The 23338-nt window shown below is 46.1% G+C and overlaps 8 protein-coding genes across 8 annotated transcripts; 4 read left to right on the top strand and 4 right to left on the bottom strand.

The window, feature by feature from the left end:
• Positions 1 to 439: 439 nt before the first annotated feature.
• N7495_003844 (isopenicillin N synthase family dioxygenase) lies at positions 440 to 1584 on the top strand (the record flags this gene model as incomplete). Its single annotated transcript, XM_057206495.1, has 3 exons — positions 440 to 748; positions 867 to 1302; positions 1355 to 1584. 3 exons carry the CDS (start codon positions 440 to 442, stop codon positions 1582 to 1584), a joined length of 975 nt encoding a protein of 324 aa, XP_057064175.1.
• Positions 1585 to 3293: 1709 nt separating this feature from the next.
• Positions 3294 to 4082, top strand: N7495_003845 (DNA replication protein PSF1; the record flags this gene model as incomplete). The annotated part of the gene is made up of 3 exons (XM_057206496.1): positions 3294 to 3377; positions 3425 to 3939; positions 3989 to 4082. The coding sequence occupies 3 exons, from the start codon at positions 3294 to 3296 to the stop codon at positions 4080 to 4082; spliced, it is 693 nt and encodes a 230-aa protein (XP_057064176.1).
• A 458-nt stretch (positions 4083 to 4540) lies between these two features.
• N7495_003846 (sulfate transporter family protein) lies at positions 4541 to 7853 on the top strand (the record flags this gene model as incomplete). The annotated part of the gene is made up of 4 exons (XM_057206497.1): positions 4541 to 4760; positions 4850 to 6351; positions 6403 to 7328; positions 7376 to 7853. The coding sequence occupies 4 exons, from the start codon at positions 4541 to 4543 to the stop codon at positions 7851 to 7853; spliced, it is 3126 nt and encodes a 1041-aa protein (XP_057064177.1).
• A 471-nt stretch (positions 7854 to 8324) lies between these two features.
• Positions 8325 to 9640, bottom strand: N7495_003847 (phosphatase PAP2 family protein; the record flags this gene model as incomplete). Its single annotated transcript, XM_057206498.1, has 3 exons — positions 8325 to 8892; positions 8973 to 9508; positions 9569 to 9640. The coding sequence occupies 3 exons, from the start codon at positions 9638 to 9640 to the stop codon at positions 8325 to 8327; spliced, it is 1176 nt and encodes a 391-aa protein (XP_057064178.1).
• A 3864-nt stretch (positions 9641 to 13504) lies between these two features.
• Positions 13505 to 13983, bottom strand: N7495_003848 (uncharacterized protein; the record flags this gene model as incomplete). The annotated part of the gene is made up of 2 exons (XM_057206499.1): positions 13505 to 13855; positions 13969 to 13983. The coding sequence occupies 2 exons, from the start codon at positions 13981 to 13983 to the stop codon at positions 13505 to 13507; spliced, it is 366 nt and encodes a 121-aa protein (XP_057064179.1).
• Positions 13984 to 14767: 784 nt separating this feature from the next.
• N7495_003849 (FAD-dependent oxidoreductase) lies at positions 14768 to 16018 on the bottom strand (the record flags this gene model as incomplete). Its single annotated transcript, XM_057206500.1, has 1 exon — positions 14768 to 16018. The coding sequence occupies one exon, from the start codon at positions 16016 to 16018 to the stop codon at positions 14768 to 14770; it is 1251 nt and encodes a 416-aa protein (XP_057064180.1).
• A 629-nt stretch (positions 16019 to 16647) lies between these two features.
• Positions 16648 to 19129, bottom strand: N7495_003850 (guanine nucleotide exchange factor VPS9; the record flags this gene model as incomplete). Its single annotated transcript, XM_057206501.1, has 4 exons — positions 16648 to 16693; positions 16757 to 17436; positions 17489 to 17742; positions 17791 to 19129. The coding sequence occupies 4 exons, from the start codon at positions 19127 to 19129 to the stop codon at positions 16648 to 16650; spliced, it is 2319 nt and encodes a 772-aa protein (XP_057064181.1).
• Positions 19130 to 19550: 421 nt separating this feature from the next.
• Positions 19551 to 21375, top strand: N7495_003851 (asparagine synthetase domain-containing protein; the record flags this gene model as incomplete). Its single annotated transcript, XM_057206502.1, has 2 exons — positions 19551 to 20231; positions 20287 to 21375. The coding sequence occupies 2 exons, from the start codon at positions 19551 to 19553 to the stop codon at positions 21373 to 21375; spliced, it is 1770 nt and encodes a 589-aa protein (XP_057064182.1).
• Positions 21376 to 23338: the final 1963 nt, after the last annotated feature.

Consider the following 23338-nt stretch of genomic DNA (forward strand, 5'->3'; position numbering starts at 1 on the left):
TGTGGCTGAACTTTGAAGTAGACCCGGGATGTCAACAAACTACTCAAAGCGGCAAGATTAACATCAGTATCATAGTAGACAAAAGTGAATTATTTGAATTGAAGCTCAAACATACCTGGAGTTATTCTGCGTTTCCTTGAACAATTTCTCCAAGAGCAGGGATTCGTGAAAGATGTACGAAGTAGAGAGATGGACAAGTCTACAAGCCCCCACACTGTGCCATAGCAACCAGTTTCTCTCACAGCCCAATGGCCCACATCAAATCTAGACACCGTCATAACCAGCCACTTCCAATACCACCTATTGAATTTGCAGGAACTTCTGGGAACATCCCCATTGGATCAAGAAATGTTTCACCGACAATGAAAAATGTCAATTCTCGCCTTCTGCAACCCCGCGTCCTACCCAACTCTTGAGAATAGAGATCAGAGATCTTGATATGGATCCAAACACCCAAACAATCCCTGTAGTGGATTTCGCCGAGTGGAGCTCGAGCTCTGGGCCGAGTCGTTTGCAAGTGGCTCAGAAGCTGGTCGAGGCCTCCCAGAAAGTTGGATTTGCCTACATTGTTAATTCCTCGCTGAGCGACACCTTGTTGGACGAGGCGTTTCACTTGTCACAGTGTTTCTTTGAACTACCATCCGACGAGAAGCTCAAAGCGCCACATCCGCCTGGATGGGCTGTTCATCGAGGCTATTCCTGGCCTGGGCTGGAAAAGGTGGGGCTGGCAGAGGGTCCCGACATCAAGGTAATTTTATAGCTGTGAAGATCTTCACATCAGAGCAAAATTTTATTCAACGGTTTTACCAATCGTCTACTATTACTTTTCACTAGCTGTGATCGATCGCTAACCCGCTCCGCTACAGGAGAGCTATGACATCGGTAGTGAAGATAATTCCGCACAGCCAAATCAATGGATCCTAGAGGAATCACTACCAGAATTTCGCTCCTTCATGACACGATTCTATTGGGAGGGCTTCCGTGTTGCAAGTGAGGTACTGAAGGCTCTTTCTCTCGGCCTAGGTCTAGAGGAGGATCACCTACTAAAGAAGCACTCGGGGCATAACAACCAGCTCCGACTCTTGCACTACCCACCCATCCCAGTAGATGAACTCGAGAGCGGGCGGTCTGCTCGCTGTCCAGCACACACAGACTGGAGCTCTATCACCCTGCTCTTCCAAGATGACTGCGGTGGATTAGAAGTAGAGGATTTGAACCGCCCCGGAACCTTTATCCCGGCTCCTCCTATCAAGAATGCCATAGTAATGAATATAGGCGATCTTCTACAGAGATGGACTAACGGTTTGTCGATTCGTCCTAGTTTTTACACACGGCTAAGGGCTAACAGACGCAGATCATTTGCGATCAACTATCCACCGCGTCACACTTCCACCTCTAGCGGATCGGATTGAAGGAGAGGATAGAATGACTCGCAGAAGATTCTCCATTCCGTACTTCTTGGCTCCAGATCCCGACTGTCTGATTGAGTGTATCCCGTCTTTTATGGGTGTTAAGGAGCCAGCCAGATATGAACCAATAACCCAGGCTGGGTATAATCAGATGCGAGCCGAGCAAATGTATTAAATCTGCACTAAACACTGGAAGTTCAAAACATCACTAGCTCAAATTGTTACAGGAAAGCTTTCTATTGCAAATTCCACTTCAAAATGATCTCTTTTTGATATAGGAAGAAGCATTTTCAAATTTCAGCTCTACTGTCTATTTCATATAGCAGTCTTGACCTTTTGAAAGCTATTACTACTCTAGCTCCATTCTCCATTCTTCGATATATCCCTTCCATCCGCTCTCTTTTGCAGGCTAACCTGCTATTGCTCGAATGGACTCGAGTATAGCTGGCTGGTTAGTCTGAATGGCTTGGAACCCGGCCATCGAAAATGTAGTTCAAGTGTTCCGAGTACCGACTCACAGCGTCGCTATTATAGAATCGACAGAGTCAGAAGAGGTGGCCTCTTTATTCACGAGGGCTGAACAGAGCAGATTGATACAAAGCTTTCAGTTTGTTCAGAACAAGTTCGATACCATACTTCCCCATGGCTTACGGGTAGGGTAGGTTCAGGATAGAATAGCTTGAAAACAGCTCTTCATTCTGAAAATACTAGGTGATATTGGCGAATCTAGCATTGAATTATTTTTTACTTATGCTCAGGAAAACCGCCTCTAGGCCTCACAGTACTATCCACATCTCCGCAAAACCTTCTTGTCTAGAGAAACACATCAAGAGTCAAGGCGATTGACGCAACCCGCCAACAACGATATGATGATTTTTTTGCCAGTTTGTTTGCCAGAGTGATCAGCTTGAGTCTTGATAGTGGTTATCCGCCGCCTCAAGACATGAACCATTGCTCCACCGTCCAAGGTTTCCACTCAGCATGTACCTTGACATACATCATTCACTGCCACACACCCGTCAGGCAAATACTTACACCCACACTCGATACAAGATGCTTGGACCATGAAAACCATGGGCCATGTCCAATACGTTGTCTCCATACGCAGTCTATTCTGGATATGTAGGCTAGATGAGCTGGCCAACACACTCGATTCACCGTATGTTCTGGACGACGAAGTGATCCTGGTGCGGTTAAGGCATCTTCCCTCACACAACTTCGGAGTTTTTTCACAATTGCTTTATTATCCATAAAATATTACTATTTTCTGGACCCAAGACCTGTCGCCACCATAGTGATACTCGCAAATGGTGTGGGATGATTGTTCGCGGCGGTAAATCTCAGCAACTGAAGAGACCTGAATTCAACTATGATTCTACAATCCTAAAGCCAGTGCTAGCCCAAATTCATCAAACATTGGGCGTGTTTACTGGTATGGTGCAGACTTCTGAGGTTCCTTTTCTCACAGATCGATACTTATTGAACCATCTCTGCCATTTTAACACCCTAGTTATAGCTGGTATCAATTGATTTTTGAGTTCTCAATTATAAAATGAAGAGTCTGTATGCGATATTATCCTTCAAGCTTCATTAGAGTATTTAATATGTGAAAGCTTTCTGTATTTGAAATTCAGTACTAAGTGCTCATAGTTCACCTAGTCATCAAGCCCTGGTTTTTCATCTTGGTGTCATAACACCTCTTTCCAATTCTCTAACCCTCACATTTCTCAGTATCATTCACAACAAACTCAGAACTGAAACAGCCCTTCTTACTTTTGAAATTTCACGTCTACTAATCTTGACGAGTTTTCTCTCTTCATTCTGCCTTGATACAACTAATACTCCAATTCCATACTTCTTTCTGCTGACTAAGGTCTTGGCGCGATGGCTCCCGAAAGGCGCGTTCAATATTTCCCCACTGACACAGATCGTGAGGCCAGGATGTACGGTGAACTGGGTAACAAACTAGTTGGTGCAAATCTGATCTCAAGTAGAATCTAGACTCACCCTTCCAGGTCCAACATGCGAAGCGCACGCAATCCCTCGCGCATCTGCCACCATACCAGACGGAGATCGTTCGTGCGGTGACTCGCGAAGTACGCGATCTCGAGCGGGATGTAACACGTCTTCTAAGTCCCTTCGAGGGCTCGTTCAACCCGTCAGCTGACCCCGCAACGGCATGTACCCTGCTGGTCAACCACCTCTGCATGCGCCGCGACAAGCGTTGTCTACTTGCATATCACCGTGTACGAACTGAGAAACTCGAGGAACTTTGCTGGGTCGGAGTAGACGTGCTCGAGCAGCAGCAGCCGGTCGATGTGTCTGAAGACCGTGGACCGAATCAGGGCGCAGGACACAGTTCCTTGAGTCCGGAGGAAGAGGAATACTTTCGACTATACGGTGATATGCTGGCGACATATAAAGGGCAGTGGACGGATATAGACCTGACGGGGACACTAGAGCCGCCGAAAGATCTTTTTATTGACGTGCGTGTATTAAAGGATGCGGGGGAGATACAGACTGAATACGGGTAAGTGGCAATTGAGGAACCTTTGGACTCGCAATGCTAACTGGAGTAGTGTGATCAACTTGACCAAAAACAGTCAGCTCTATGTTCGACAGGGTGATGTTGAGCGGCTCATTGCACAAGGGTTTCTCGAGCGACTGACGTGATTTGAGCACGATCGAAGTCGTGCGACGTGTGAATTATAATTTGATACCCTATGTCTATTATGTCATTCTTAACTTTATCATGCAAGAATGGCACGTTTTCCCCTCTTATATGGTAAAAGAGCATTGCTAGTAGAAAATTGTAATTATGTCTTACCATAATTAAGGAAAATCAAGGAAATAACGAAGAAAGAAAAAAAGGAAGTAGAAATGTCGATCGTATAGAATTCTATCAGTTCCAGACCCGCAAACGGACTAGTTAAAATTCATAAACACATTCAAGCTAATGAGGCGATAAGGAATTAGGAATTTCAACATTAATCATGTGTCAAATTCAATTGTAAAGTCTTTTTAAGTCCTTTTTTTGTCACTTTCACAGCATATGGTCTGATTCTACTTCTTTTCTTTTGATCTCGTATTCAACGGTCCTGCATGATCTAATCTTTTTCTCCTATCCCGTCATGGGCCTACTTCAACCTCGTGGCCGTCGCGATTCTCGCGCATCCACCTTTTCGCATCGACTGGGCTTGGATAGAGATCATCTCGATCACATCATTTCGCCCGGGTCGCTCGTCGAACGTGCCAATGCGAACCTAGGTTGTTCCCCCGGTGGCACAGAGTCGTCAAGCTTCAGAGCGCCCGGTCGATCGTTTTACCACCGCTCTTTCAATTCACCACAAGGTTCGTACCTCGTTTCCATTGGGTGGATTTTAATCTCTCCATATCCTTTCTCGACGAGCAATTTTACTGACCATTCACCGTACTTCTAGACCCGGCCCACTATGCTTCCGATGGCCTACGTGAACAAACAGCCGAGCTTGCGACTTACGGTCTGTCACTCAATAAAAAGAACTCGGGCCCCGGAAACTCGAGACCCAGTCTAGATATCTTCCCAGTCCAACATTATCCCGGTTCATCGACTCAGGATGAAATAAACGCTCCCACTTCTATGCTAGAGGATGATCTATTGGCCGATGTCGCTCCGGGTACCCCGAGCTCTACTTCTGCCTTGACAGAGATGATCCAGAACGACGCTACCGAAGATCCGAAACACACTTCACTAGGCGAAACACTGTCGACATTACATGTCGAACCCGAGTCTCAAGGCACCGAACGTACTTCCTTACTGTCAAAAGTACGATCTAGATCGCCTCGTCGCTATGGAACAGTGGAAGATCTTGAGGGCCAATCAGTCCGCACACGGTCTACCAATGCTGTCTCTCAAGGACTGTTGGTCGTGGGCAAATTCTCTCGAACATTGGCCAACCCCAAGGCGTGGGATCGACGTGCGATATGGCGCGAAGGAGTGGTCTATCCCGCATCACTAGTCCCCGCTGTTCTCCTGGGACTTCTTCTCAACATTCTCGATGCCCTTTCTTACGGCATGATTCTCTTCCCTCTGGGGGAACCCCTGTTTGCCGCTCTCGGTGCGGACGGTATCTCAATGTTTTATGTAAGCACCATTATCGCACAGGTGGTATTCTCTTGTGGAGGCTCGATCTTCAAAGGAGGAATTGGAAGCGAGATGATCGAGGTCGTGCCTTTCTTCCACCAGATGGCATTCGCCATCTTGAATAGAGTCGGTGAGGACAACCCTAAATCCGTCGTTGCCACCACCATTCTCGCGTTCTCAATTAGCTCGGTCATGACCGGTATCGTCTTCTTTTTGATGGGTGTATGCGGTCTGGGCTCGCTCATCGGTTTCTTCCCCCGTCACATCCTTATCGGCTGTATTGGTGGTGTCGGATACTTCCTATTGCAGACCGGAGTAGAGGTTTCTGCTCGTCTCTCGGGTTCACTTGAATATAATCTCGATACCTTGCAGAAGCTGTTCAGTCTGAACACTTTGGCTCTTTGGACAATACCCTTGAGTATTGCGATCGGCCTTCTCATCTTGAAGCGTTTCATTCAGTCTAATTTCCTCGTTGGCGCTTATTTCATTGGCGTCGCTGTGATATTCTACGTTGTCGTCCTGAGTACCGGCATATCTATGGATACTCTGCACCAGCAGGGATGGGCTTTCGATGCTCCAGCATCCAACAATCCGTGGTATCATTTCTACACCCTCTATGATATGTCTGCGGTCAACTGGACTGCTCTTTTCGATACCATTCCGGCCATGTTTGCGTTGACCTTCTTTGGCGTTCTTCACGTTCCTATCAACGTTCCTGCTCTGGGAATCTCTACCGGAGAGGACAATCTCAATGTTGATCGCGAGCTCATGGCCCATGGTGTGACAAATGCTCTTTCTGGATTTTTCGGTAGCATTCAGGTATGCTTTTGTCCAGCTGATCAATTCTATGCACAGGACTAACATCAATAGAACTATCTCGTATACACAAACAGCCTCCTTTTCATCGCAAGTGGCGGTGAATCTCGACTGGCCGGTCTGATGCTTGCGGCAGCCACGGCAGGAATTATGGTCATCGGCCCCGTAATCATTGGGTATATCCCGGTCATGGTCGTTGGGGCTCTGATCTTCCTGCTAGGTATTGAGCTGCTGCAAGAAGCGTTGGTCGACACGTGGGGCAAGCTCACACGCCTTGAATACCTGACGGTGGTTGTAATCGTCGTGACTATGGGCGCTTGGGACTTCGTAGCAGGAATCTTAGTAGGAATCATCTTGGCCTGCGTGAACTTCGTGGTCCAAACATCTCGCAAATCTGCCATCCGAGCAACCTTCTCAGGCGAGATTGCAGGTTCAACAGTCCGTCGTCCGCCCATTCAGCAAGAGTTCCTACACGAAGCTGGACAGCAAACTCTCATCATGAAGCTCGGCGGCTACCTCTTCTTCGGAACGATTGTCAATGTCGAAAACACGATGAGAGGTCTCATCGAGGAAGATGCATTCAAACAACAGCCTATCCGATTCCTGATTCTCGACTTCTCCAGAGTCTACGGCCTCGACTTTTCCGCCGCTGAAGCATTCACGCGCATCAACCGTATCCTCCGCAAGCGCCACGTTCAGACAATGATATCCGGTCTAAACCCAGAGGGAGATGTCGGCAAGAGCCTGCAAAACGTTGGCCTCTTCGATCCAGATTCAGGAGTGCCGATATTCGAAGACCTAAATTCCGCCCTCGAATTCTGCGAGAACAACTACCTAAAAGTCTTCTACACCCGCCAGGAATTACACATCTCCTCAAGGTCTGCATCAAGCAGCCACCTCCAATTCCCCATGGCCGTCCCCCCATCCGCATCAGCCTCCCACCACCTTTCCGACGCAATAGTTAGCTCCCCGCGCGGCCAGTACCTCCAGCGCGTAGCAACAACAACCCTTCAAGAACACGAAACAGCAATGATGGCCACACCAGCCTGGTCAGCAATGCGCCAACCCTCCCCCTCCTTCTCCAAACCTTCCACGGCCTCTCTTCCCAAAATGAAGACTTTTGGTTCCCAGCCTGCGCCTACTTCGTTCAAAGGTCCTATCCCGCCGGCACGATCCTCTACCACGAAGGCGACATGCCACGAGCCTTCTACCTCCTCGAGTCAGGCATGCTCCGCTGCGAGTACGACCTACCGCAGGGCCGCTACTTCGAGCTGGTCGTCGCCGGCCGGCCATGCGGCGAACTGCCCTTTTTCAGTGGAACAAGGCGCACCGCTACCGTTAAAGCTGAACAGCATTGTGATGCTTGGTGTCTTAACGATGATCGATGGAAGGAACTTCAGGAGAAAGAACCGCGCATTGCTCGTGAGTTGTTGACGGTCAGTTTGAAACTGACTACGGAGCGGATGGACAGTATCACTTCGTATGTGTTGACCATGGCAGCATGATTGATGTAAATGTTACCATTTTTTCTCGCAATGTACAGTATCCCAATTTGGGTGACGAGAATCCTTGCATCTCTTCTTGTTTCTTGCATATATATATATATATCCTCATAAACCGAATGTAATGTAGTAATAATTCTCTATCATCGACATTCAAAGGTTCCAAGCTTGACGACATTGACTCCAGAGCAGACTTTGACATTCTGAGCTCTGGAGGCCAACATACATTTGTGTTTCTAGCTGTCGAAGACCCATGGACCTGGACCTCGGTATATCTAGTAGTGCTCTGAACCTTGAAAGATTCTGGGTAGGTATCCATATGCAGGGGATTCGGGTCACCCTCCAGGGCTCCAGATGGGGAGACCTCGGGACAATTGGAGAGTTTGTGCAAGCAGTTACAGCTCGATCTATATTTCAATATATGTGACATAAACATGACCTCAGCTATTTATATCCCACCAAACCCCTCAGTCCTCACTTTGTATCGGCGACCCTATCCCCAGTAGTAGGAACAGGCTTCGCAATTCTCAGCACCCAACAAAAGCCAAACTCAAGCGGCAGCAACAGACACAACAAGCGATTGAACCGAAAGCAGCATGTGACAGTAACGACTGCGACGGCCGCATCAAGCCAATAGTGATTAGCTGTAGCGATGATAACACTAAGCACAAGGGCAGGGTAAACAACAGCCAGCGCAAGGAACCCAAACTGGACGAAATTTGACTTGGTGGGTTTGCCAGCGAGACGGGCTAGAATGCCGGAGTGGTAGATGAATGTGCAGCCGATGACGAAGGCGTATGTGAAATGAAGACTTGGCATTGCGGCGAATTGGTTGACGGATTCGCCGCCGACCCAGATGCTTTCTGCGTGCTCTTGGCGCACTGTGTCGTAGAAGCCGTAGGATTTTGGGAGGAGGCGTGGTGGCATGCAAGGGTAAACGCAGAATATTAAGAAGGCCGCTAGGTTTCCTAGTGTCATCGTTCGACGGGCTACGGAGAAGGAGGCATGATTTTCTGCGACGTAGTAGTACCAGGAGAGAAAACTGAAGATGTATGATTTTATTAGGATATCGGTTTCGGTCATACCAGATGGAGAGAGTAGATAAGATGGGAGTAGACTTACAGAACTGTGCCGGGAATATGAACGAGAGAATAGAGGCGATTGAATATAGTCAAGATGGAAGGATGGTTCTGGATGAAGAACTGCTGGAAATCAACTTCCTTGATAGGGAAGATCCAGCTCGCGACAGTGTCGTGCTCGAAGCTGAGAATGCTAGTTGCGTGGTCTTGCGCAACCTGAACAACGCCAATCTGAGCAGGCGATAGTTTCTGCGAGACTGTTTTCGTGACGGAGTAGAAGAGATAGTTGAGAGCCCAGTAGAACATCTCGACTAGGAAAGGGAATTTCTGGAGTATTCGACTGTGGATGTGGTGTTCCCAGCGAGAAGTATCACGTTCTTCGATGGTTATTCCGCATACGGTTTGAGATTTGTATAAAACGTCGTTCCTGTTATAGGGGCCATTTTGTCCAAGAAAGGTGTAATGACCAGATGACGCGTTAGAGGGTAATATGCTAGGTACAGAGTGCTTTTTGTTGAAGAGGCTGTAGTTTTTGCGACGGTTTATAATCAATGAGCCGATCATGATGCCGACAACCACCTAGGGCTTAGTTAGTATTGAAAGAATCGCATTATCGGCTATATTGTTTGGGGAACTCACAATTGGCTCTAGCCATGAGTGTGAGGCCAGTTGGGGCTTTCCTAGGTCGGGCGTTGTTGTAGTGTTCGCCATTGGAATAGTGACCGCAAGAGATTCGTATTGGGATTAATGAGCGGAAAGGTACAGCTTTACCAATCAAATGTACATGGAAGAATAGATCATATTTTTCCTGGTTTCTTGGAAAGAGGCGTTCAAGACCCTTGTCAGGTCATAAAAGAAGGTTAAGGGTATGTGTAGCTCGAAAGGGATCCAAGGTTTATGTAGAAGTGCTCAAGGACTGAATAATGAAGGAAATGGTATCGATATCAAAATGGACTGAAGGAGAAAACTCAGAAAAGAATAATCAGGCTTATTCTAAAGGGACCTGGGAGTAGGGCTTTCTTAGAAAAACCAATGAACGCCGTACATACGTAATCCCTTGGCACATGCATATTCGCTTGCTTTTGAATTCGTTTTCTCGGGTTCGGTTTTCACGCTGCTCCGTCTCCGCTCTGGGGTCTATGGGCTGACGAACTTTCCAACTTTCCATTCTTTACGAGTACGAATAGTTTGAGTTGGATATCAGTTTTCTTTCCAATACAGCGTTGCCATGAATTTCAAATAAGGGATGATTCGGACCTGAACCTTGGAAGGTGCTCGGAATAATTATAATTGGAATGTCAAAAAGTAAGGAGTGTATACGGCGTATATGCGTCCGTGGGTCCAACTGGAACAAGGCAGCTGCCGAGGCCGAACCTCAAAACATCGACATTCGATGTCATATCAGATACCTATTACCTAACCAAAATCATATATCCATGAAACGGCTCTATACTTCGCTCTCTAATTGAGTTTTCGTGTAAGAAGTTTATCGCCGTTGATGCACGGACATCCTTCGGAAGATAGCTCCGACCTAAGAGCTTCGTGCATGAGAGACCTCAGACTGTCACCATTCTCAAGGTCTCATGGCAATGAGAGCGAGGGTATCTGCTGGGAATCATATATCTATTCTCCAGTAAGACATGAATTAGGGAAATCGTAGACAATGGAAACTTTGGTTATCGGCCTTTTTATGCCGAGTTATGCAAGTCTTGGCAGATTCATTGGATCTTGCAAAGAACAAACAGAACAGATCAGCCGAGACCTCGGGAGTTAGTCAGCAGAACACTAGTTGAGTCTTGCACTGAGAGTTCAATGCAGAGTATATCATGCTCGAAATATATACCATTAAGAAACCCCAAATTATTCAACAACCTTGGTCTTACAATATTTATGCCAGGACCCTCGGCAGATACACAAAGGCGGCATTAACTGCAAAATATCATATGGCAGAATTACTTACGCGTGTCCAACGTATAATACCACCTAGTAGTATATGGCAGAATATTACGGAGTAAGGCATAATCCCCACAGTAACTCGAACAGAAACCGGTTTTCAAGTCGTGTTGTGGTTAAAGTATTTAATTTTATATAGAGGTCGGCACGGATACATATCTGTAAGATTTTGGATTATTCGTATCCGTAACCGTAGTCGAGAGCTTCTATCCGTAACCGTAACCGTAGAATTTCTACGGTTACGGATACGGATTACGGATATCCGTGATATTATGCCACCGCCTAAATAAATCATACAATACTACGATAGAAACTTATCATCCGAAGTCCCTAATTTGATATCTAAATAGTTATTCATTCATTGATAGAATGAGTCTCCTACCACGCCCTAAACGCGCTCCACGACAGGATTACCTTGTTCTAAATGATGGTAGTGATGAGGAAGCTGATCCTAGTGATCGTATCAAAAAGCAACCACGTTATCACTCCCCATTAGATGAAGATGAAGATGAAGATGAATCTATCTCTCCGAATGATTCAGCGAGTCAACTCCCTGAAACAACCTCTTCTATAGTGTCTACTCCTTTAGACTCTTCTTTGCCCAAGACACCAAAATCCAAAAACCAAGCCCTTTAGAGTCAATTTACAATCCGCAATCTTCCAGGGAAGTTCTGGCATCCTAAACAGGGTAAAGGGCCGTTACAGGACCGAGAGATTATATGTATTCATTGTGGAGAATGGAAGATCTTGGATTCCCAGAGAGATACATCAACTTCTAATATGAAAACGCATCTGATGAAAAACATGGATCAATGATATCATCAGCAACTCAGCAAGCATCTATTGTTTCTATGTTTCGGACAAAAGCTAGTCAATCTATGTTAGAGGCATTAGAGGAGAATTTGATTCGATGGATAGTCTTGGAGAATATCCCTTTCACTGCTCTTCAGTCTACAGCATTCCAGCAAATCTTCAGGGTAAGCTCTCTCTCTCTCTCTCTCTCTCTCTCTCTCTCTCTCTTTAATTATCTAAACTCACTTAAGATAGGTCTTGATAGCTATATTAGATGCCTGGCGCATATTCTGAATCTCATTGTCCAAAAGATTCTATCAGAGTTGAAATCTGGCGATTATCAATCTTCTTTAGATGCCTGTGGTATCCTAAAGGACCATAAGAGCCTACCAGCTGGGCATTCTGCGCTAGCTCGTGTACGAATCTTAGCCCTTTGGGTATCTGGAAGTCCTCAAAGACAGCAGCAGTGGCAAATCATTTGTCAGACGCATGGATTACCTGATAAGCTCATTCGGTAAGCAAGATTCCTTTCTCTTTTTCTTATATATACTTATAGTTCTAGGTATGATATCGAGACACGTTGGAACTCGACATATCTTATGATTCAAGATGCTATCCTTGCTCAAGAGCAGATTAAACATTGGAATAATGTTCAGAATCAGCTGATACCATTTTCAAATGATGATTGGTCTAATCTTCGTGATCTTGCCATGGTTCTTTCAAGATTCTATGAGTTTACCCAACTTATCTCTCAGCGGCAACCTCATATAAGTCTAGTAATTCCTATTTACTATGAATTACATGACCTCCTTATAGAAGCAGCTTCTTTTGAAGGCGACTTTACAGGGCTTAGTCCTGATATCTCTTCTACTGTCTTAGTTGGAATGCAAAAGTATAGGAAATACTATAATCTTATGGATATGCAAGATATCTATTATATAGCTCTTGCTCTTGATCCACGTGTCAAATTTGCTCTTTTAGAACAAGAGCTTGAAGATGGGGTTATCCAAGGAATCATTCAGAGCATTAAGGTCTTTCTTCATAAGAAATATCCCCCTTTGGCTACCTCCATCTCTAGTTCTACTTCTAGAACTATGGATCCTCCTGCTCGACCAGGTATGAGAGCTCGTCTTCTACAAAAAGTACATTCTCAAGAAGTATCTCGGGCTTCTGATATTGATCGCTATTTTGATGAGCCTCCTATTCAAGTAGAAGGATTAATAGAAGACCAAGATGGCTCTAAGTGGCTGCTTTCATGGTGGAACGCTCATAAGGATCAATACCCCAGGATGGCAGCAGTTGCAAGGGACTACCTTGGTATTCCAGCAGCTGAGGTTTCAGTTGAAAGACTTTTCAGTTCTGTAAGGGATATCCTGGGTGTTCGTCGACAATCTCTAAACAGCAAGACTATGAGAGAGTTAGTTTTGTTAAGAAATATATATAATATTGATTCTTAATTGAAGTTTCCTTTACTTGAGAATTACATGAGATTTATAACTCTATAGACATGGAAATATATATTAGAACTGCATGTGGTTCTAGACACGTGATATAAGTAAAACCGTGCCGACCTCTAATTTTATACATCTACAGATGCGGATGCAGGGCTGATAACTGCTGATAATTAGATTTTCACTTATATAGCCTCAAGCGATAGCGTTCTCCTTATAATATAAGTATCTATGTTAGTTTATAGGGATCTGATTCATTAGGCACTATTACTACTATGTTGATATGTGTAATAAGTTATGCTGAAGATATGTGTCAGGCACGAATTTTCCACTCATCGTCGTCCAGGTTTGGAAACAACCTAGGTGGCCGGGCAAATACTTAATACCAAGCCTCTGCCTTAATAGGGTGTGCAAGAAGGCCATTGTACAAGTCTGCCATGTACCCAATTTCCGCGTACATCCACCCTAGAATAGGGGCTCTTGACCCTTCAACCTCCTCGAAGAAAATCAAATCCTTCTCATCTGGTATAAACACATCCTCTGGATCTTCACACTCGTCGATCTCCTTATGGATCTCTCCATCCGCCCACTCTGGGCGGTGCGCATCCCTGAATTCATTGATGTCCCAGTGTTTTCGTAAGACGACAACAGGTGCGCAGTCCCTCGCGTCATATTGGATCTCTGCAAACTTCTTCAGGCAATGCTTATCAACAATGAGACAAACAAGTTCCTGCGGAATATCAAAATCATGATGCCTTGCAGGCCTGACTCTTCTAAAGTTTTAGCTGGCTGGCTTGCTGAACAGCAATGCTGGCTGGGGTATTTTTGGAACTCCAAAAAGACTGAAAGACTTTCCATCTTTATTGTTTGGCGGCTCTTACTGGTCCTAAGTATAAAAGAGATCATGTTTTGAATTTATCGATATTTCCCCTGTAATGGTGTTGATTTCATGTCACACTGAGCGTGTTCAATAGATGGCTGCATGCCACTTTAGTCTACTGTGTCATTGAAACCATTCTTTTTGATAGAATGGCCTCCAATACTTTGCCTTACGTCAATGTCCCTGGCAGCCTCTGACACTTTTCACTCCGGCTCTCTAGGCTTGACAGTAACTTCAGAGGTAATTTTCTCTACCCATAGTCTCCAACTGTTATTGGCTTTTGAAGTATTTAAGTTCCTTGAATTTCAATTGTCTTCTGTCAATAGCTTTATAAATTGTAATCATAGGCTTCTTAATCCTTCAACTATCGCCTCATTGTTGGCCTAAACGCGAATAATCAAGACCATCGTGATATCGAAGGGGGAATTAATGGATGCAAGTAGATGGAGTTCATCAAGTTTCAAGGTTAGAGCAAGTGGTTGTGACGTTATTTAACTTATGTTATTCTAATGACTGCATCATGTTTTCGAAGCTTGTACACCATAATAGGTCTGCTAGGTTTTTTTACCTCGAGTAAACGTGTTTCTTGATCTTTCATATCAACACCTTCTACGTTTAAAATTGCAGTAACTAACTTCTACAAACAGACGAGGATAGAGGAAGCTGCAGGACTAGATACATTAAATTCTATCTCATAAAACCTTTTTATAATCTTTATATATATCAACTCACTTCGTGTCATAATTTCTCCTTCTCTACTCATCATTTAGCTTCAGCAGCACCGAAAGCTGAGATAAAAAACTTAGCAAATGCCTGCGCTGCATCCTCTCCAAACATCATCTCGCCATTTTTTGCCGTTTCCTCCGCCTTCACTTTGGCGCGCGCAACCATATTTTTTTCAAATTGCTCCATCAACGGATCCAACAGTGCCAATGTCGCGGTGGTAGTCGTGCTAGACGCATCGTGAGCCTTGGTGATGACATGGACCAGCTCTAGTGCATCCAGCATAGCCATGTTAACACCTTCTCCAGCCCACGGAGTCATCAAGTGCGCGGCATCACCGATAAGAGTCACACCGGACAGACGTTCCCATGAAGACCCAATAGGCAGTGTGTAAAGTGGTCTGATATCCAGGTTGGCATTTGGACGATCAGACGTATCCTCATCACAGGCGACAACGACCAGATCCTTGAGAAGGGGTCCCCAAAGACCGAGAAGTTCTAAATCGTTCAAAAGCCTGTCTTCGGCAGCGGAGGGCGGTCCATCAGCTAGACCAGACACCGTGGGGAAATTCTCGTCCTTGATTGAAAGCATGATGTAGATGCGTGCCGAGTCCTGTGATGCTCGTTGAGTCATAACGCCATGTCCATGACCGAGAGCGACGAAACTTCCAAGACCAATCATCTCAGCCAAATGGGGATATTTAGCCGTGATCTGGCGGATTGTCATAGTGATACACTGGATGCCGGCATAATGGGGCTTCACACTTGTCAACATGTTACGAACCTTTGACCAGGCACCATCGGCACCAATGACTAAGTCAAAAATGTGTCTGCCCTGAGATCCAAAGTCAAGTTCAAACTTATGGCCTCGTTCGCTAGTGACGGTGACTTCTGTCCAGGAGAGTAGCTTATGACCCCATTTAATATTTTCGCTCGGTATGTGAGAGCTCAAGAGGCTAGTCAGTGCGTGGCGAGAGATTTCTGGCCTCTCGGCCAGGCCGCCTTCGTCTGACCAGAGGATGTTGCCGTCTTTGTCTGAGACTTTCTGTGCCTCGGAACACTCGCCTGTGAACTGCAAGAATTCATCATACAGTCCAGCTTCTCGGAGGGCTGCGAGTCCGGCTTCTTCGTGGAGATCTAACACTCCGGATGGTTGAGCCAGCTCTTCATCCGTTGGCTTTTGCCGAAGATCGAATATGGTGAACTGGATACCATGCTTTTGTAACAATACACCGGCTGTCAGTCCTGCTGGGCCACCGCCGATGATTGCAATGCTAATTGGAGACGGCATGATGACTGAGATGTGGGCTTTTAGACAGAATCAGATATTTGCAACCCTTGGAATTCCTGTAGGTGCTTTCCAAGCAGAAAAAATCAGCGAGAGGTGCCTTGACTAGTTATTTAAGTTCGGCTTGACCGAGACCCGAAATAGCATTGAAATAAATCCATAATTAATTCGGATGTTTGAAAATCCCGACTGGGTGTGTTGTTGATCGGCCCCACTAGAAGCCCTGACGAGTGACGTATTTAGCCCGCTTTTTCTAAGTCCGCCTAAGTCCGTTCTACTATACGGAGTATAGATGTGCCCGAGAACATTATCTACTGGAATTTGTAGTATCCCATTGAAAGATTTCAACGTGATCGTAAATTCCGAGTTTTAAGATAACTGTACCCTATCGTTTTTTTTTTCTAATGTCCTAATATCCGGTCATCCGCTCAATCCAAATGAAATTTAGTGGGGCAAAGATGGGCATCAAAATATCATCAAGATATCGAGCCCGTGTACGAGGTACTCAGTGTGCAAAATTATGGCATCAAATGTTATAGCATTCCCTTTCCATCACCGCGCTAGGAGTAATGTACCGAAGTAATATAATATGGAAGAGTCTATGAGAGAATACCGAGAGAACTTTCTACTGACTACTCTGTACTGAGAGCGAGACATGCATCAACGGCAAGACCGACTCTAAAAGAAGAAAGTAAATAAGTCAATTGCATCACGATGGAATTCAGAATCAGAGAGCCTTACCTTCCTTCTTTCACCTTAACCACATCTGAGATGAGGTCTCGGTCCAGGTTTGGGAACATGTTTGAAAGTGTCTCGACCACATTAGCATGCTCAGCACGTTGAATTCGTCGGGCCTCGGCGTCTTCAGCGCTTGCTTGACGTGCAGCTGCATCCTGGGCATCCAACACTCTAGTCAGCTTCTTTTTGGCTGATATGTTTCCACTGTCTCGTAGTTCGGCGACTGCCTCGTCTCCAGAGAGTCGGCTCTCACTGCTTGAGCGTGGAGGCTGGTAGACGTTTGGGTTAAGACGTGGGGGCGCTGGCTGGGGAGTGGAGGCGGGTTTCAGAGGAGGATTCTGCAGAGAGTTGTTATCACCATCGTCGGAGAACATGCGGCCGATGGTGGAGAGGGGGTTTTGAATTGTACGCAAGAGTCCAGCAACTGGCGTAGAGGGCTCATCATCACTAAACTGTGAGGCTTCTTTGCGGGTTGGTCCGCTGGTTTGGCTTGGTCCAGCTTGAGGCGGTGAGGTGGGACCGGAGTTGAGTGGACGGTTTGCTGATTTCTCGTCCAAAGGTTCTATTTCTCGATTTTGTTGCGCAATACGAGAGACGGCAGCCTCAACATTGCGCTCAAATTCTTCATCGCTGACTGTGAGGCTGGTGCGGTCGAGTGTTTCAATAAACTGAATGGCTCCAGACTGCACATTGATTAGCAACATATCGTCAGTTACAACAAGATTATTGGCTTACCAACGAAGATAAATAGTAGCCAGCCTCGCCACCAAGTTTATCTTGGTTTCGGAACCGTAATATGTACTGGATATTCGAAATCAGGTGGTCTGGGTTTGCACGTAGTACCACATAAATCAAGAGCGGGACAAAGGAATCAGCAGAGGTATCGGCTTTTTTGGAATTCTTCAAAAGCCCAAATATCACTTTGCAGCAATTCAAAATACAGATGACCTTGTCACGAGGTGCTCGGTAGCCATTAATCTTCATTATCTCTATTTCTTTGTTAGAGTAGGCCATGAGGGGAAATTCGGATGTCATACCTTGTTGTGCCAGGTTCAAAAAGCGGCGTCCACTACCGCTCACAGGAGGAATATCTAGGTGCTCCTCAGTGACCCAACTGTATATGCGAATCTTCTGTGCCAAAATGTCATCTCGTTCAATGTCTTCCTGGTGCTGGCCGCGTCGCCAGGGTCCATGAAGCCTCTCGATCTCCTTCCGACGGCTACGGCTTGCACTTCTAGGGATTGTGGGTGGTGCTGGAATAGCTGGCGCAAAGGTTTGAGAGTATAGGCGGTTCATAACCAGTTTCTCCATACCTTCCTTGGCATTATCAAACTCGCTGTCTGACACATCACGCCAGACTTCACAGATAGCCATTTTGTTTGTAATGAAGGCTAGAAAATCGCTGATAATCTTGACCTGCTCGTGAACCATCCATTGCTTTTTGCCAAACTCCAAGAGGAAAGACCGAAGAAACTTGGCTACGGGATCAGCAGTGCGATGCCGTAGCTGTTCTAGAAACCGATGGAAATCGAACGGCTGATCAGGCTCTGGTTCTGGTAGAGGCGGAGCTGCCGAAGCTGATGATTGCCGAGATATTGTTTCATCAGCACCCGTGGGGTTGAGGGGAAACTGAACTGTGGATGAGGTTGCGTGGCTGCCCTGCGGCGCAACAGAGCCAGGAATGTTGGATGGTATACGGTCAAGGCTTGACTTTCGTGGAGGGAAGTAGCCTTGAGTGCCACGAAATTGCTCAGCTAGCTCCAGTCGAGGCGACATAATCTCCTGTTGATCAGTTGTTCGAGTCGGGTCCTGAAATTGACCCATGATATTCTGAATTTCTGGCTGTGAATCATTCTCATCTCGAGGTCCGTCGGTTTGACCAGCTCGCAATTTCTCTGTATGGCTTTTGGTTGGCACTTCTGGAAGCTCTTTCTCAGAACTTGGATCAAAAAGTGATTCCTTGGACCCTGCATGGGCCGAATTTAAATTCTGGTAGGCGTCGTCCTTTTCAGGTGGTGGAGGAGGAGAAGAAGTAGAAGTAGTTAGTTGCGGTGATGATGGAGGATACGAAGCAATATTTTCTGATATTGACAATTCATCCATCTGTTCCACCAGCGGGGCAGGTTCGGATGGGACTGATGTTGATGATTGTTGGGTTGTTTTCGGGTTCGCAGTATTGTTGGTCAGATACCTAGGACTTCGCGATTCTATTTCTGGCTCTAAATCCATCTTGATCTGCTGCAGACTCTCGTTTGAGGTTTGGGGCTGGGTTTCGGGGAGGGCGGTAAGAGGCGTGATGTTATCGGAGTCCTTATGGATGGGTTGGTCGTCCCTCATCCCAGGAACCGACGTGGGTGAGGGTTCGGAGGTCGACATAAGCTATTATGGGCATGCAGGCCACAAAAATTAGGCTCTTAGTGTTCTTGAAGGACAAACGAGGGACTCGAGTCTGTCTTGTTTATGACCGGATCATTAGTTAAGCCGATGCCCGCTTGCGGTACTAAAACTGTATCTGTACTTGTTATGAAGTCCTCGATCTTGAATGGAATTACACTGCAAAGATTAGATGAAAAGCTTTTGGGCTCTTTAATTTGAGATTATGATTTCCCATCTCTTCTATCATTCGTAAATAATGTTTGAGGTAAATAAAGCTGTAATATCTAATTGCGGGGTGTTGATTCACGTGGCTATCGCCATCAATGCCCTATTTTTCAGGTTTTAAGGCACCACATCGAGGCACCAGATACTTTGTAAATACATAACCAAATCCATTCCTCTCTTGAACAACTCAACTATCATGTGTGGGATATTTTTTTCCCTGTCATCAACACCCACACCACCAACCCAGGAAACAAAGGTCCTCCTTGAGACACGCGGCCCTGATAGCTATCAGTTACACACTGTGCGCAACGAGGCTACACAACATGACGCGTCCGAATCCCTAACCTACTATTTGACCTTCATGTCAACCGTACTGTCCCTCCGAGGTGACCACGTGTATTCGCAGCCTCTTGTAGATAATAGTACGAAGAGTGTGCTCTGCTGGAACGGAGAAGCCTGGAAGATCGCCGGTGAGCGTGTTTTAGGCAATGATACCGAGCATATTTTTGCTTTATTTTTAAATGCCGTGAATTGTGATGATCAGAAACAGGCTTCTCATGGGCTAGCTGATGCTGTTGCATCCATATCTGGGCCATTCGCCTTTGTCTTCTATGATGCTACTCATTCACAAGTTTACTTCAGCAGAGACTGCCTCGGCAGAAGGTCCCTCCTACAAGGTTGGAACGATGATGGAAGCTTGAAGCTATGCAGTTTATGCGATGGGTCTTCAGAGGCTCATTACGAAGAAGTTGGCTTTGACGGTGTCTACACCATTGATCTTGATACATTATGTGATCCATCAAGGTCTCTCCAGAGCCAGTGCAAGATTGAGGCTTTACCATGGACCTCAGATCCTTCACCCATTGCTGGTCACATCGTAGGTTCATCCCCAACCTAATAAAACCATCGCAACGACTAAAACTGCAGCTCAGAGAAATCCAATTCCGCCAATGAACATGTCAGTGCCAGACACTCAGCCTCCAGCCCTTGAAGTTAATTCTCCATTTGTCCAAGAGCTCGAGTATAGACTTCGACAATCCCTTGCACTTCGAATTCAAGATGTACCAGAACCACCAGGTTATGTCCAAGGATCTAGTACCAAAATTGCAGTGCTGTTTTCTGGTGGTCTGGACTGCGCACTGCTTGCCCGTCTCTCGCATGACATTCTACCATTGAATGAACCGATTGATTTGCTAAACATTGCATTTGAAAATCCCCGTGTCGCAGCTGCGGCAAGATCAAACCAGCAGAAAACTCTGTCCACCACTTCTACCCCCGCCATGATCTACGAAGCTTGTCCCGACCGGATCACCGGTCGATCAGCCTTTGCTGAGCTAAAGAGTACATGCCCTGGCCGCAACTGGCGCTTTGTTGCAATTGATATCCCTTATACAGAGACCTTGGCCCATCGAGACACCGTCAGGCGACTCATGAGACCCCACAACACAGAAATGGACCTTTCCATCACATGTGCTTTGTACTTTGCGTCACGTGGTCAAGGCACACTAACCACATCCACTCCCACCAACTCAGAATCAGAACCTGGAACTTACACAACTTCAGCGCGAGTCCTTCTTTCTGGCCTCGGTGCAGACGAGCTCTTCGCTGGCTATGGCCGCCATGGCATCGCCTTCAACCGGTCCGGGTTCGAAGGTCTTCTTAACGAGATCAAACTTGATGTCAGCAGGCTCGGACAGCGCAATCTCGGTCGCGATGACCGTGTTCTCTCCCACTGGAGCCGTGAGACACGCTTCCCCTACCTCGATGAGGAGTTCGTCGCGTGGGTTCTCCATGCCCCAGTCTGGAAGAAATGCGGCTTCGGACTTGCAGACACGTCAGTCAGCAATTCCCCGGAACAAAGCACAGCTGGCATCGATGCAGAAAAAATGGCTCTTCGTCTGGTTGCTCTCCGGCTCGGGCTACAGAGTGTTGCACGCGAAAAGAAACGCGCTATACAGTTTGGTGCCAGGACAGCGAAAATGGAGAAAGGTCGAACTAAAGGCACCGACACTCTGAGTTAAAATCTATATCTTTTCCTTTTTATGCGTGGTTTTCACCATGTCTCTTACACATAGAATATAAGAACTTGTGAAAATGACGCCGAAAATGACAGCTTCTGGCTCCAGAAACGGCCGCCTTGGACCGCAAGCAGGTGCTTGACCGCCCACTGCCCTCGACCACCACGTTATATTGTACCAAGTACATTTAGTCATCTTCTGGAGCTGGTGCTGGCGCTGGGCCTCAGCGAGTTGTTCCTCTCACTCCCATTAACGACCAGAACCGCGCCGAAAATGGCTTCCCTTTGCAGCAGACCCCCTTCGCCTGGGGCCGTCTATAAGACGCTTCTCGTCCCCAAATAGGTTTTTTGGATGCCTTAGTGCCTGCTTTTACTTGATTATTGCCTTAAGCTAATCCTGAATAGGTAATATATAGGGCTTAGTAAAATATTAGGTGGTATTGACTTAAGTTGTACATATCTGTCCAGAACGCTTTAGCACCTTCATGGGCTTCACCATGTGCGCCTGAACGCTTTTGGAGCAACTCTTTCCATTCGACGTCCATTTCCGTCAATCTAAAAGAGGCCGCGACATACTCATACCAATTCGGAAAAAAGCAGCGTATTCCCAGTCTAGTATACTGACCACATTTCCGTCTTGGGCCATAATGTTTTCCAAGTTGAGATCGTAATGATTCAGCATATAGGGCTTGGACCTTGGTAAACGCTTCTTCAAGTTATCCAAAACTTGCTGAGGTAGGCAGTGCAGGTGACGTGCCAGGGCATCTCAGAGCTCTTGGTCGGAGTGAAATAGTCCGCGGGGCTCATGATCAAAAAAAAAAAAAAAAAAGGGAGATCGGATAGCATGGGCTTTGATTGACACACTGAATAGCGGTTGATGTGACAGATCGAAGCCCCTTTCTTAGTTTGACGACTTGATCTGCAATATCTATCTTTTGGGACTCCGATAAAGATCATATCTCCTCGAGCGTTTGACCGACTATCCGTTCGGTCAAAACAAAGTACCGCCCATCGCGATCGACCTAGTCACGGAAAACTTTTGGAACGGGGATATCTGTACGGGTCGCCAAACACTTCAATGTCTGGACTTCAATCTATGCTTTTACATCGTCATCGGGCCGGTCTTCAAAATCACATCTGATCCGATGCGTTCAGATGTGCCATAAAAGAGCTTAAGGTGGCTTATATAATCACATCGCTTTGCTTTATGAAGTGTCCACCCGCATGCGATACAACCTTTGTCGAGTGGTTCACTCATCGTTGATAGATTGTAGAAAAAGATTAATTTGTTAAAAGAGTAATTTCAAGTATTGATTGAAAGGAGAAGGACGGAACTTTTGTTTTTAAAGCGTAGACCTTTACTTCGTCAATGCTGGGCCAGACTGACCGCCATTCGCTTGGTATTTAATAAAGAGATATTCTCCCTTTCCGGCCATTTGTTGACATCAATTCCACCCAGATAAGGGACCCGGCACTGATGATAGGCTGCTGGAAAAGGAAAACGGTTATCAGAAATCCTAGCGTGTGTCTGTTTTATCGATGAGTTGTCAAAACCCAGGATGCCAATACGCTCGACCTTTTACGCCTGTCTCACCTCGGCCCCACTCAAGGTTGTATTACACAGCCCGTATGTCAAATTTCTGTGAGACGATCATTGGTGAGGTCTTTATGCCATTGAATAGGAGACGCAGCACCTACAGTCACCAAGCAATCAAGCTGTAACAGAATACGGCAGGAGTGACGATGAGGATAGAGGAAGGGGATAGGCCAAACAAGCGAGGCGCCAGGATAGACTGAAGTAAAAGATTAGATGATCCAATAGGGCAATCGAGGTTTAGAGCGAGGGGACTAGATAGTTCAAGTGAACTCTCTGTGAGGCTAATGTATCGCATCACTTGAGAATAAGTTCTTCCATTCTTCTGAAACCGTCACCTGCGGAGAGGCCAGATTAAAACAATATTAATCCA

Source organism: Penicillium taxi (assembly GCF_028828555.1).
Source record: "Penicillium taxi strain IBT 34144 chromosome Unknown utg000003l_segment0_segment0, whole genome shotgun sequence".
Classification (NCBI taxonomy): Eukaryota; Fungi; Ascomycota; class Eurotiomycetes; order Eurotiales; family Aspergillaceae; genus Penicillium; species Penicillium taxi.